Source organism: Vidua macroura, chromosome 3 (genome assembly GCF_024509145.1).
Source record: "Vidua macroura isolate BioBank_ID:100142 chromosome 3, ASM2450914v1, whole genome shotgun sequence".
NCBI lineage: Eukaryota > Metazoa > Chordata > Aves > Passeriformes > Viduidae > Vidua > Vidua macroura.
In genome coordinates, this window is record NC_071573.1 from 74,555,873 (window position 1) to 74,571,243 (window position 15,371).

General features: G+C 38.2%; 1 protein-coding gene across 4 annotated transcripts in view; it reads left to right on the top strand.

Moving 5' to 3' along the window:
- USP45 (ubiquitin specific peptidase 45) overlaps positions 1 to 15,371 on the top strand; it is a 50,250-nt gene that overhangs the window by 9,472 nt on the left and 25,407 nt on the right. For all 4 annotated transcript variants that reach the window (XM_053973232.1, XM_053973231.1, XM_053973230.1 and 1 more), the window contains exons 2-7: positions 344 to 453; positions 2,507 to 2,676; positions 4,181 to 4,284; positions 4,669 to 4,769; positions 13,256 to 13,401; positions 14,640 to 14,735. In XM_053973232.1, the coding sequence (XP_053829207.1) occupies positions 354 to 453; positions 2,507 to 2,676; positions 4,181 to 4,284; positions 4,669 to 4,769; positions 13,256 to 13,401; positions 14,640 to 14,735 (717 nt within the window). In that variant the 5' untranslated portion in view covers positions 344 to 353. The remainder of the gene's footprint in view (positions 1 to 343; positions 454 to 2,506; positions 2,677 to 4,180; positions 4,285 to 4,668; positions 4,770 to 13,255; positions 13,402 to 14,639; positions 14,736 to 15,371) is intronic.

Consider the following 15,371-nt stretch of genomic DNA (forward strand, 5'->3'; position numbering starts at 1 on the left):
TTGTGGTTGTAATAACTTACTTTGCAATAACAAAAATAAAGAAAATCTCAATACCTCAAATATTTAACACCAATGCCTAGAAGTGAGTGTGCATGTGTCCCATTTTCCTACAGCTACAATTCATAGTGTCCTGTAGTCTAACTGGTGTTGTGACATTTCTAAGACTTCATTCCTGACACATTCATACTCCTTGTTACACAATAGCTGACATTAGACCAAGCCTAAAACTGTGTTTGTGATGTTCGAATGTGTGATTGGATTTTGTGCTTTTAGAGTTTAAACATGCCACATGCAGTGAAACATTTCAATAAACAATAAAGTAACCTCTGTTTGTCTTTTGTAGTAAGCAACAGATGCGGGTGAAAGATCCATCAAGAACGAACCCTGAGAAGCCAAAGAGAAGCAAAAGGCCTAACAGGCCACAGGATGAGGACTCTTCAGATGATATTTCAGGTGAGTACATAGGGTGATGTTCCTCCTGAGGTTGAGGGCTAGTAACTTCCGTGTTGACTGATGAAAACCACAAGTCATTGGTACCATGAAACTTTTCTTGCTTGAATTTATAACAGAAATATCCCCAGTTAAGTGTTTATGACATGAGCAGTTGTTATACTACGTGACTTCCCTGAAAGGCTGGAGAGCTGGTTGATCTTTGATGACAGCCTCTCCATGTGAGGTCAGACACACGTGGCAGGAGGCTGTGTGGCTGAACAGGGAGCTTCCAGCTGAGCTCACAGGGAAAAAGAAATGGCAGAGAGGGTGGAGGCAGGTTTGGGCTGCCTTTGCAGAGGTCCGGAGTGTGCAGGATTGGGGATGAGGTAAAGCAGCTTCATTTAGAATTGACTCTGGTGAGGGGTATGAAAGTAAGGTGAGCCTGTATGGGTACAGTGGCAGGAAAATGAAGGCTTGGGTGAGTGCAAACCTGCTGTGTGAGGGGGCAGGGGTTCTAGGGACACAGGATGTGGGAAAAGGCTGAGGAACTCAATTCTTCCTTTGCTTCTGTCTTCACATGTAAGCTCTGCACTTGATGCTCCCTGGCTCCTGACCTTAATGGCAGACTCTGGGATATAAACATTGTCCAGAATAGAAGATTGAGAACTGGATGCACACAAGTTCATGGGGTCAGATGGAATGCCTCTGGAAGTGCTGAGAAAACTAATTGATGTCATTGTGAGGCTGTGCTCTGCCATCTCTTTATGACAACAAATTGAGGAGGCCAGCTGATAAGCAGGAGGATAGGTCTGCCATTCAGAGTGACTTAGACTGGCTGGAGAAATGGCCAGGCAGAAACTTCTCCACGGCAAGTGGAGAGTCTAGCACTTGGGCATAACCACATGCCATTACAGGGTGGGAATTAAGGCAGCTTGGCAGAAAAGGTCCTGAGAGTCCTAATGCACACACTGAATAAAAAACAAGCTGTGCTGTTTGTGCCTACTGTAGGCAGGATTGTATAAATGAGAGTGCAGGGCTAGTGGGTGATTCTTTTCATCTTTTCAGAGCACTTGTGGGACTTCTCCTGGAGAACTGTGCCCGGTTCTGGGCTCTCTCTTACCAGAAAGGCTGACCTGTCAGTGAGGCCAGTGGTTCACCCCTTCCACTTTTTTAAGGAGATTGAGAGCATGATGTGGGAAGAAGGGCTGAAGGGAATGTCTTTCTTTAGCCAAAGGAGTGAAAGTATAATTTCTTTCATTGACTGCCTGATGGTAGTTACAGAGAAGGCAGAACCAGATTCTTCTAGAAAGTCCATGATGAGAGGACTAAAGGCAACAGACCAAATTTAGGGCCTGGAAAATTTGACTAGGTGTGAGGAAATTTATTTTATATTCACTCTGAGGGTGGTCGACAGAAACCTGATTTTCTAGTGAGTTGGTGAAGCCACAGTCTTTGAAGATACTCAACATTCAGTTGAACAAAGCCATGAGCAAACAGATCTAAATTAATATTTGGCAGTGCTTTAAGTGAGAGCTTGGACAAGATGGCCTTCAGAGGTCACTTCAAACTTAGCTTATTCTGTGATATAGTGGAATTTTTGCAAAAAAATATGACAGAGAAGAATGGTTGAGATTCACATTCAGAATGAGCAATTGTAGTAGGGATGCATGGATATTTGAAAATCTTTCTTTATGGGTTGAAAAGAGGTCAATGGCCTGTGTTGTTATATGCAAAAATAGATTTATCTATTATTTTGTTGTCAAAAAACGGGGAAATTAGTTTTGTACAAAAGTAATCCTTGTACTTTTGTATGAACTAGTTTATGTGGTTTTAAGAAGTGGCATTTATTGACTTGAAAAGAATTTCCATTATGGAAAGACTGAAAGAGATTCCTTCATAAAATTCAGTATGTGGGGAGCAGCTGGCTGTTCTTTCCTACTTTAATTCTTTGCTGTTTTTTTTTTTTTTCATGGTGCTGAATTAATTGCAGATTATGGTCTTTCAGTGTACACGTGCTCTCTCTCATAGCTATTATTTTTGATGGATAAAAACGAGTGTGTGTTATTTTCTGTAGGGCTGACCTGCCAGCACGTGAGGCAGGCAGTGGACGTGCACCATGTGAAGAGAGCGGTGGCTCAGAGCGTGTGGTCAGTCTGTGCGGAATGCCTGAAGGAGAGGCGGGTGAGCGATGGTGAGCCCGGGGCACCTGCAGACATCTGGCTGTGTCTCAAATGTGGCTTTCAGGTAAGCAGGTGTGCTCAGATTGCAGAGGTGGAGTTCCTAAAGGATATGGTGTGGATCCTTGTCTGTTTGGCATCTCATTACCTCCAGAGGAGCAGTGTGCACGTGCTTAGTTGTGAGAGTCGCTGCTTCAGCTTCCTCGGGAAGTGGGGTGTGACTTTATGTTCCTGTTCGTTTTTGGCAGCGTTTAGGGTTAGCTTTATGTGTCACAGTGTGGTGTGGCATCACAATTAGTGATGGTCCTGCCTTTTTTCTGTTCTTATCTGCATCCTCTTGCCACTTACAGAAAATTGGCTCTGGGAACTGTGTGGCTGCAAAATGCATCCGATCAGCTGGCTCCTCTGGCAGAAGTTCCCATAAACAGGAATGAATGAAAAACCAAACATATCTATTGCTGAATGAACTTGTGCTGTGGACACTCAATTGCTAGATTTGATTGAAACCAGGGAGAAAGGACTGTGCTGGACTGAGAATGCTGCTCCTGTGGCAACTAGCCATTAGATTGGATCAGTTAAAATGTCAAATCATGGCTTCAGAGTTTAAAATGGCAGGTGCTGACCCCAAGGGCTTTCACAGAGTTCTGCTCAGGGAATGAAGTAAAGAAAAAATTTTGCTTGATATAGCAAAAATCAGTTTATGGGCAGTGTCAGGCTTGGTTCAGCCAGTAGTTGCCTGAACAAAGCATGTCATGATTTTCTTCTTGGAATTTCAGTAGGTTTCACTATAGAAGCCAGCTTCTACCAGTATAATATGAACAGATTTGAAGTTGCAGAGAAACATGCTATTCACAGGCTTCAGAAGACAGTTAACTAGATCTGAGGAGGACTCATATGTCTTGCTTGAAAAACTTCCATTAAGGAGGGCTTTTAAAAGGAGTTAATTCTGTGTGCTTCTTCATGTTCATGCTGTGAACAGCTTCTAAAACTTGTGCCTATTCAGAGACCAGTCCTGAATCTAAGTCCCACTCTGCTCATACTTGAACCATTGCAAATACTTTCTCTCAAAATTGCTGTACATAAATGATGTGTTCTGAGCAGCTTTATAGTACAAGTACAAAGCACTTTATGTACTTTTTTTCACTTACTGTCTGGAATGCGTTTGACATTCTTGAGCAGTGAGGGTTACCTATGCTGTCCTCTTCCTTGATAGTCTGTGGACCAAATATGCTATATAGTTGTTTCATTCATAATTATTAGAGCATTTTTGCTTTTTTGAATGGCATAATTTTTTGTCCGTTGATATTTATTCAGTACTTATCCGAAAGCTAGGAATTATTTCTATTAATAATTCTCTATATTTTTAAGTGATTTTTCCAAGTAGAAAAGATGAGAATGTTAAATCCTCTCAATCCTTACAAATGCTAAATAAGTTGGGCAGAATAGCTTCCTGTCTAGTTTTGAAAAGTGGTGTTTTTGTAGTTTATTTACTAATAATATAATCTTTTAATAATATAGTCTTTTCCTTCTTCTCTTTCCCCCCCTTACTGGGTTGATGTGTCCATTTTTAGGGATGTAGTAAGAATTCAGAAGGCCAGCATTCTCTGAAACACTTCCAAACTGCACGCACAGAACCTCATTGCATTGTTATCAACCTCAGCACGTGGATCATATGGTAAGAATCAGTATGCAGGTATGTGTGCCTCTATGTAAGGACTTCACATAACTTCAGACAGTGTCTTCTCGTGATAAAGAATGATTCTGACAGATAAAATTAATGCTTTCTATATAGGAAAGGTAGGCTTTCTGGAGGCAATATGTGTTTGTCCTTCGTATTCTCTGAAATTATTTAAATCTGTAAGGACCGCAGTGAATTGGGACTGATCTATAGAAGAGCATATATGAGATGAAGGAATTCAATTCTATTCCATTTTTTTTAGTGTGAAAAATTGAAACTGAGAGCTGAAGTAATTTGTGTAATGTTGTTTGGGAGGTTTGCTAGAGCTGGGATGTGCATGCAGATAGCCCTGAATTCCAGTTTGTTTCTTCTTTTGTTTAGGTGTTACGAGTGTGATGAAGAGCTGTCAACCCATTGCAACAAGAAAGTTCTGGCTCAGATAGTTGACTTCCTTCAAAAACATGGTGCCAGGGCTGAACCAAGTAAGTTTGCACAAATAGTTTTATCTGGAAATAATAATAAGCATTTCAGATATTGAGTCATGTTAAAAATACAGCTGAAAAATTGTGTACAATGTGACCATGATGTAATTTATAATTGCAAAGCTTCTTGGGGAAGTAATGCCTATTAAAACATAATGTCACTTTTTTTTCTACAGTATGATTACATTTTAAAAATACTTTGGACACTATAGGACAGTTTTTCTGAATTTTGTCTTTAAAAGAAAGTTTACTGTAGAGGAGTTGTTACCTTAAATAAGATAAGGCCATATAAATTAATAAATTAATGCATAAAAATATATTGAAGTGTACATTATACAGTCACTATAAATGAATTTAATTTTCTTGCTATGGATTTATAACAGCTTGAAATTTTCTGATTTAAACTTTAGCTAAACTGTTAGCTAGATTTGTTTAAGTGGATTTTCTTGTACTCTGTTGTTGGATGTAATATCCTTTTTTACTGTTTCATTTTAATTGATAGAATGGTCATGTCTATTAAAATAAGATAGTATTAAATGATTTTATTATATTAAGAGCCTTCTCAATATATGTGCTAGTGGATAGAACTTTGTATGTGTGGCCCTCAGCTGTCTGCTCTTGATAATGTTGATGTTATTCATCCCTGCTGTAACACACTTGGCAGCATTTCTGGCTTGTGATTTAGAGAGTGCATTGAATTCCACATTTGCTTCTCAAAACCCACCTTAAGTAACTTTTAAAACAATTGGTTGCATCCTTTAACAGAGATAATCAACCAGTTAGAAGTAAGAAGTTCTGAAAGTTGCCTTACAGAATTACACTAAGTTTTCTTCTAGCAGAATATGCATAAATCCTACCGGTTTTGAGGGAAAAAATGAAGGGCTGCTTAAAAATACACAAAGGGCTTCACTTGTATTCACAGCTTTAGTTTCAAATTTTGTGCAATAAATGGGTGTTGCAGCTTTCTTGCAGATGAAAATGCTGTGGTGTTTTTTTTTTTTTCAGTTAATGTAATGAAAGCAATTTTATTCCATTATTGTACTGCTGGATAAGACTTTCTGAGTGATATAACTCTGTGCCTCATGGTTTAGATTCTTAATTTGTGAAACGTCAAAACATCTAAAGCTTTCAGATTAAGAAGCTTAGAAGTTTTCTGTGAAAAGTCTTAAATTAATCAACTTAAATTCCAAACTGACTCAGGAAAAGTAAACATATTTATAGCAGAGCAGGGTGGCATATATTTCTGCTGTATATGCATTTGTTTAATTTTGGTACTCTGTTTTGAAAATGCTTACATTTCATGTAAATGTTTGCTGATATAAGTGGAACCAAAATTGTATATTTTGCTGTAACTGGAACCAAAATTGTTTGGTTTTTTGTTTGTTTTTTTTGTTCAGGGCTTAGACATAGCCTTGCAGGGTGCCTGCCTTGGCAGCAAGAGGTCTGAGAGTGCCAGGGTCGCTCCTGCAGGGCAGCCACATCTCCTGCTCCATTCTGGGAAAGGGTTGAGGCTCCAGTGCAGGCTTGGATTAATGCATTAAGTGTGTGTGTACTTCCAGTGATGTCTTAGAGGTGAAAGCCTGTGACCCTCTCCACTCTGTCACTGTTGAGCAGTTTGGATTGCATTCCTGAAAGCTCTGGGAATGTTGGTCCAAAGATGATTTGTTGGGTTTTCCTGAGTGGTAAGGAAAAGACAGAAAAGCTCTTTGCCCGGGACTGTGTCTTTAGGCCAGGCTCTTTGCTGGAAGAGGCTGGAAAACAGCCGTGTATTCCTAAATGCCTGGTGTGCATGACAGGGAGCTCCCGACCAGAACTGGCACTCTTGGTTCATTCTGATAAACGACAGACGTAGTACTTCTACAGAAATCTATCTAAGGTTTTTTTCTTTTCTTTAAATTAGACTACCTTTAGGGATTCTGAAAAAATAAAATCTGAAATTGGAATGTAGTTCATGCTGTTGTCCGGAAGACAAAAGAACATGCTGTATTACTGTGAAAATTAACTCTACTTTTATTTTGGTTTAATTTTTTTTAGTGTAACATTTTATTTCACATTCCACTGATATTTTCAGTGTAGCTGTCATCTTTAAATTGTTAGTTGGTGTAGATTTTAAAAATTTATTTTGTGTATTCACTCCTTAAAAACATAAGCTAATTTAAAAAAATGAAAAATAACTTGAAAAAAACCCAGTTAATTCATATTTCTCGCTTAAAAATCCATCTTGTGCTTTTTTCCCCATTGCTTTCTTAAAAAGCAGTCACAGTGAAGACAGTTCTCATAGCAGAATGTGGCACTGTAACAAGAATTCATCTTACGTCTGGATTTCTTTCTGTTGTAACAACTGGTTGGCATGGTGCATCATTAAAATTCAAAAAGCATTGTGTAGAAATTTCTGTAGAAATGCAGTATGAAATAGATTAAGTAGCAAATGAGGGCTGCCAGGATTTTTTTTTTTTCTCAAAAGTTCTCAAAAGTGTAGGATTCATTTAAAGATAAAATGATCAGTTGAAACATGTGAGAGAGGGTTATATAGATTTCCTAATTAATGCATCTTGGAAAATAAACAAAAGCAAAATGCTTGTCATTTGGTACTAATGTGGTGGAATAGTGTGGCAGCAGGATCCCTGCTTTTCACTCAGCCTCTCATAAAGATTCAACTTCACTTCAGCTGTAAAAATGTGCAAATTACATTACTACTACATGACTGACTTTTGTAATTACATTAAGCGATTGAGATAAATCCCAGTGCTGGGTTCCCAAAAGAATGCTTGCAGCTGTGTGATTTTCACATCTGATCCTATGGTTTGTTGTACCCAGCAATGCCTGCTCTTTTCTTTTTTTTTTTTTTTTCCCTTTTTTTTTTTTTAGAGGAGTCTCTTTGGTTAAGAGGTCATGTTGGGCACAAGCTGGAAGAAAAAAGCAAGATTGCTTTCTAGGGTGTACCACCCAGAAATTTGTTTTGTGGAGAAGGTTAGCAGGCCGTGATGATTGCCACAGAAAGGCAGGTGCAGTATTGTCCGTGTGGCACACTTGTGAGCTTCACATGGACATAATGCACATGTAGTACACAGGAACCATGCTGAGACATTGCAATCTGTGTGTCTGCTCATTTACTGGAGAAAACAAATTGTTTTGCAGTTTTAAAAGTGAATCTTATGCGTATTTTCCTTTACAGAAGCCAAATGATATCTTGGTGGAAATATAAGATCGCATAATTTTTATAGAGCAGTTAATTAAATTGGTTTGTGTGGCAATAGAATGGGAAAAAGAAGATATATTCTTGAATGTTGTAGTTAAATTTATTGTTGGGAGGGGCAAGCAGAGGAACAAGGTTTTGCTAGTAAGTTCAGCTGCCTGGATTTGCCAGTAAGTGAAAGTTAGAAAGTTGATTTTTATTTTGATGGCTGTAACTAATGTATAAAAATAGATATAATTTTACAGTACATGTGAGAGTTGCAGACTTGTATAGAAAAACAGGTAGTGTGATGAATAACTTTGCAGATTTCCATTCTGCTGTGCATATTAGCAATTAACAAAGGATCTTATTGAAAAAAATGGTGTTCTTTCTTAAGTGACTTTTACATATAGTTTGGAGTCATAGAAGACCATTCTATCTACTTAAAATTAACTAGCAAAATAAAACAGATAATGTTGATTTTCTGAGTCTGAAAATACACTTTGGCAAAAAGGCAAATTTTGGTTGTTGGTCAGAAATTTTCTTTCAAATTTGCTTACTTGCTAGTAAGCTCCTTGCAAAGGAATGAAAACTGAATCATTGACAAAAAAAAAATCTTAGGCATTCTGTCATTTTTAACCGTGGATTTTTACCTTTCCTGACCACGTACTTAATTTGTTTGTGAGGTGTAACACAAGTCATCTGAGCATAGAGGATCAAAAGCAGTCCTTGAATAGGTTGCTCTTCCACACTGTGCAGATGTTTTTTCTAGTTTATAACATTGTGGCAAGACTCAGAGAAATAAAATTACAGTTTATAACATTGTGGCAAGACTCAGAGAAATAAAATTACAGTTTATATTTGGTGGGGTTGTAACACTGCTAGAGAAACTGAGCTTTTAAAATGTAAAGCTAGTGACTATTTCAGAAGAAAACCAGTCTGTTTTTTTAAAGGTTGGATTCTCATTGTTGTACAATGTTGAAAAAAAAAAAACCTAAATCTTTTAGATAAAAAAGGAGTGCCAGACAATTTAGTAACATTTCATAATACAGCATGATGAGAACTTGGTAGAAGAAAGGCAGTCTGTTAACCTTGCTTTTACTGTGAAGTCCTTCAGCTGAAGTACCAGAGTTGTATTCAATAGAAAAGGCTTGACCTTGGAATAAAAGTGTGTATTCCTGGAACCCTTATTTTCAATTAAAAAAAAAAGTTGCATTGAAAAGATGAGCAATAGTGCTTACTCCCCTGGCTGAAAAAAAAAAAACTTGATGTCATTTATCTTCTTGCTGTCATACCATCTGCACCCCCAGACAGAGCTCAGTTTCAGCAAAGTCCGTGTGTACTGCAAATGTTTGAAATGCTGGCAGAACAAATTGATAGGGAGCCCACAGTAAGTTTCCCTTTGCAAGCGGATGTGTCGGCACCGCGTGTGTTTGTACACCTGGTGCAGTCCGTGGCTCTGCTTTGTGGAGTGAATCCTTGTCTGTGCTAATGTTTGCCTTAGGGATCTCAGTCACTGCCCATGAGGCTGGTGCTGAGCAGCTGGTGGGACAAAGCAGTGTTCCCTGCCTCTGGAGAGCTTATGGGACAGGACCACAGGTGAGTGGAGCAGGCACAAGAAAAGCTGAAGAAAAGAGCAACAAGAAAAGGGTGCTTTGCAGGCAAGAGTTGCAGCAGAGGAGCAGCTTCTGCTCCCCTTCTTTCCAGGGCTCTGGTGGGAAGGGGGCTTTCTAGCATGGGGGAGAGCAGGGTGGTGTTAGGAAGCTTTGCTGAGCGTGAGGCTGTGTCTATGTACAGAAGCAACTGTCTGAGAGTTGGAGGTGGATATCATGTTAGGACCAGAGGTGGGCACTAACCTGGTGCCTATGGAGAGGTGGTCAGTAGGGTGTGATGAGCTGGATGGAGAGCTGGGCAATAGGTTTTGGCAGAGTGCTCAAGTAGAGTGTCTGTGCAGCCAGATACACTTTGTCAAAGGAAGAGAAGGTTCTGGTGATCAAGGCACAGCTTAGGTGGGAGTTTTCCTTGTATGACCTCAGAAAGGTCACCTCTGCAGCAAAACAGCAGGAGGAGTCTGACAGAGGGGCATGGCCTGAATGTGAGTCCCAAGCACAGTGGGATACTCTATCCCTGCTGGGGATGGATAGGCCTGCCTAGGGCTGATGTCCACACTACCTAGGAAAGGCAGAGATCTTAAGGGTCACCATGTCAATTCTCTAGCAGATGAGTTAACTAACGACAGAAATCTCTGTGAAATTAATTACTTTTGTGCTTTTCACCCATCCTACTCTCATTAATATGAACAAGGTTCTTTATAACAAATATTATTGCATGTGGACAAAGGACTACTTCTTTTATTCTGTTAAACGAGGAGCTGAAGGTCCTTGTGGGCAGCTGCAGATGACAGCTGTTTTGATGGAATCCTTCAGCTGGGATCCTTGTGTATATACTGGCTTAAAAGTCACTTTTCATACCCAAAAGCATGCCTGTTAAATTACAGGATTGCAAGATTGAGTCAGCAAGGGTCCATGAAACAGTTGTTCAGTGCAAATTCACTTTAAAAAATTACATATTAGCTTTTTGATTAATAACATGCTTGTAGCCTTGGGTTAATCTTGCAGAAGGACCCTCCAGCCCCAATCTGTAGAAGTATTAGCTATCACAGTCATTACCAGCATGTTCTATTAAGACTGACCAACTCTTCACATGTCAAGTAAACATTCAGCTTCAGGCCTGTCTGTCATTTATCACTGAGCTGGGGACATTGAGCAGAGCTAAATTAAAAACTGCTGTCCCTCCTCTGGCTCTGTATATGTACTTAAAAATATCTGTATGTTATAAGTAAGGCAGGAGGTAATGTTTGTAATGGCAAAGCAGCACATTCCTGTCAGGACTTTTTCACAGATACAAAAAACATAGTAAAATGTCATGTGGATTGTGTTTTTAAAATTATTAAGAAATCAAAAGGCCGTAGTTAAAACCTTCTGAATGAAAGGAGATTCCTAACTTTGATACCAATATCCAGGCATTTTTCCAATTTGCTACTACTTCTCCTTATGCCTTTACCTATATCCTTATCCCTATCTATATATATATATCCTCCTCATTATCCAGCTTCGTGGCAATCGGATGTCTGGTTCTCATTTCTTGTGTTTTGTAATTGCGTATTCATCCAGCTCTTATCACAAAACTGGCTGCTTCAGCTTTGTTTTCCCTCCCTTAAATAATTTGTATGTAAGGTTCAGCAAATGGAACCTTGCTACTTGTGTGAAGCTGCCATTTAACCATGAAGTGAAATGCTTTTATCGAGTTTGCCCTGCAGATATGGTCCGCTGTGGCAGTGCTGTCCATATTTGGTGGCTGTGCAAGGAGAGCCAGGTGGTGCTGCAAAGCATAGCACAGTGAAGCGTGGACAGATCTAGGTTTGACATTTGTCATCCTGTACTGCTAAAGGGAAGAGAAAAATCTGCTTTTCCATATGCTTATGCTTTAATTTTTGCCTGCAGTTTTGTCCAGATGGCCCTGTGAACATTGTTTACTTTAAGATGCTGTCCCAGATGTTTTTGAATGCCGATGGATAAATGCAACAACTGTGGTATACTAATACACAAATTATTTCCACAATTTTGGCTCTTTTTTCCATATTTTTTTTTCTTCTTTTTAACCATCTCTTTCCCCCAGCACTACTCTGAATGCCTCCCTTCTCTGAGGGGAAAACATCTCCAGTTATATTATTAAACTGAGAGAGAGCAGTGCCTTTGTGTTGCAGATAACTTGGAGCTCCCATTCCCATGCTGTGGTTGTTCTGAAGCTCTGTGGGTGCATGAGCTGCAGACACTGTAGCATTTCCCTTCTAAGCATGCCAGTTAAAAGGTGTTGCTTCATGTAGCCCATAAAACAGTGACTGTTTAAGGGTGTGAGCAGCTTGCTAGTTGTTTATTATAGTCAAAACCACTTTGTCTGCTTTTTTCAAGGAGAATTTCGTCTTTTACTTTGCCCTTGTACTCTCTTAATTTTCCACCTGAGTGGAGAGTAATTTAAAGCTGTGTAAGTGCTGTTAACAAGAACATTTAAAAATGTTTTTAAACAGCAAAGCACCTCTAACTCTGTTTTGAAAAACTCTGATACAATTTGGAAGATTAGTTGTGCCTTGATGGCACTGTAGGGTGCAGGCAGACTGCGTCAGAAGCTTGTTGCCAGATACAATAGATATTTTAATGACTTCTTTTTTATTTAATTTTTTTTTTTTCATTTTCTAAGCAAGACGGTATTTAGGAGTGTACATAAAAGAACCTTTTGGCATGAGAATTTCATTAACGTAAATAGGTCTGTTAGTTATTTCTCAAGAACACTTTAATGAGACTTCAATGTGAAACTCATTAGAACAAATACATGAATTCATATGTCAAGACAGAGATTGTAGCATCACAGTTCTTGGCATCTATTAAGTCCATAACTCGTTTACATTGACGTGCATTGTTAATCAATATTTAAGACACTGCAGATGTCAGTAATGTTCACATTTAGTCCTGCGACCATGACAGTATGAAAGTTGCTAGTAGAATTCAAGGCTAAATATTGTTATCTCAAGTCTTTCCATTACCTCTAGGCTACAAGTTAATGACTGTCTAACTTTTCTGCCCCTCATCTATTTAAATAATAAGGGAAACAAGGAATTATGTGGATGTTATAGGATAGTTTTATCAATTTTTTGTTACTTGAAATTAAAACACTAGCATTGTATGTATGTGGATTGCATTAGTAATTCCTCAGGCTGTGACAAAGGGAGGTGAGTTGAGGAGCAAATGTAGGGATAATGAGTCCAGTTGGGCTGTTGACAAGGAATGTTGACAATGGAAGTTGGAACACTAGAGTTGATAAAGACTTGCAGTGTTCAGTGGTAACTTTGGGCTACCTCCTTTCAAATGCACCAAAAAGCAGCCTTTGGGTGGTGTTGCTGATGTGTATAAATGAACATGTATCTCAGCTACCTATTGTTAATAAAGAACTCATTTTACTTTACTTATTGCTTGTGTAATTGTGGAAGTTACAGTCTTATAGGACAGTCTGATTATTATGGAAGGTTTTGTTGGATATATGTAGTTGTCGAGGGCATTTTTTTACCCCCCAGGGCTTTATCTGTTGATGTCTAGTTTTTTTTGTTTTTTGGTGTTTTTAAGACTGCATACAGTAACTTAGAATAGTATCAAGGTATCTTCCACATATGTTAAAATTAATAAACATAATAATGGAAGGACTTAATTGATTAAGCTATGCAGTTATGTGGTCATATTAATTTATAATTTAATTATAGGTTCATCAAAAATAATACGTCTTCGTGAAGAAAACAGTGAAACAAGTGAAATACTGAAAGGAAAAACATCTGGTAATGGTGCATCAGTTCCAGTTAAAGGAATAAATAATTTAGGAAATACCTGTTTTTTTAATGCTGTAATGCAGGTAAGATGGAAAGATCATGCTACTTCCTCTTAACAGATTTCAGAAATACTAAGTCTGCATAATCTATGGGCTTCTGAAAAGGTTTTGAGTATTATAAATATTCATTCTGCTTTCTGAGATTCCTTTTCAAATTCTTTTTACTCTTTGCTATACAAGGAGTGTTTCCTGTTATAATAAAAAAAGAATTCCTGGATCACTGGCATTTTGCACAGTAATGAAACAAGTGAAAATGCCAAGTGTTTTACACACTGTGTATGTGTGTGGGTTGTACTGTAGCATATGGTTTTATTTGAAGTTCAGCATTATTAGTCATGACTAATGCAGGGTATCTACCATACTGGTGATGTGAATAGTGGCACTGTGTGCATAATGTAAATGTCTGCACTATTCATTGGGATGATTTTAAACCCCTACAATGGATGCAGTTATAAAATTACTTTTATCGATTATGTGTTTTTTTCTGATTACAATAAGAGGAACGAGCTATACTAATACACATCTATTGATGTTTAGTGTACAACCAATCCAGCATCCTCAAAAAAAGCATTAGCCTTAGTGGGTTTTATATTGCACCATCCTGTTGCTTGTCAGCTAAGCAGAGACATCTCTATGTCTGCAGAAAAGTGAAAGAAAACTGCTACAAAGGTTTTCTGCACTGACACACCTCACCTTGTGTTTATGATGTTGATTGCAAAACTCACTAAACAGTTAGTAAAACTGCAAATTGTTAACTGTCCATACTTAGCACATTGTAGAAGCCTAAGTGATCTGCTGTCACGGTTGACCAAAAATAAAGAAACAAAGATGAGATATGTTGGTTTCTTTCCTAAATTCAGAAGCGTAATACTTTTCATTGCACCAAAGCCTTTGTGCTTCATGGGGTATGGTGAGAGGGACTGCAGAGTTTAAAAGAGGCAAATGGTTTCTGATAATAATGTCCTCATCCCAAAAAAAAAAAAAAACCAAAAAGAATCTTGTTGCTCAACATAAATAGAAAAAGTTATTACTAGTGAACTATTTTGAAATTACAGAAAAAGAAATAAATACAATTTTAGAAACAGTCAAATCAGTGATTTTTTTATTGCTGTTTCTTGTGGTTGGATCTAAACCTCAGTTACATGTTGTGAAGGTATATCAGGTTTGGTGTACCCCTGAATCTAGAATATATAACTAAAGCAACTCTGTAATTGAACGCTCTGCATGTTTCTCATGGTGTTTTGGTTTTTTTTTTCTTTAAGAACTTGGCACAGACTCACGTTCTAAATGAATTGATGTATGAGATAAAGGAGAAAGGAACAAAGTTAAAAATCTGTCATACTTCAGATTCTCAATTGGTGAGTGTGCACTGAGAAATACAAATTTGGGAAAATGTGGGAAAGAAGCTGGAGGAAATCACATCTTCGTTAAAGGCATACTGTTACTCTCCCATTTCTTTCACATTTTAATTATTCAGCGCATTTACATTACCTGTGAACTTATTTCTTTTACAGAAGTCATTACTCAGCCCTGGAGAAGGAGGAAGAATTACTTGCTTTCACATTTTGTGATGTTGAAGTATCAAATAATGCCTTACCTTAAGAAAGAGCATCTGGCTTGTTTTTACTTTGCGTTTAATTTCTTTAGTATGAATGTATGATACAGGAAATAGTGTTTGGCTCTAGAAAGTGTGTGTGAAATATTTTATTCTAGTCCATCCCTGCCCTTCATTGATAAGGCCTGTAAAGTTTATTACATGCTTCACAGGCCAGGGGATTAAAACTAGAGAAGCAAAATTTCAGTGAGGAACAAATTTGTCCTCAAGCTCATTTGCAGGCATATGGGAAAGTCTCTCCTGTGGCTATTATCCAAAGAATATTCTGCTGTTCCAGTCATGTCTTAGAGACTTGGGGTTTCATTATATGTTGTTGGCAATAAAGATAATACCCCTTTTCCTCTGCTAGCTGAAGCAAACAGTTTACAGAGGAGTTTTT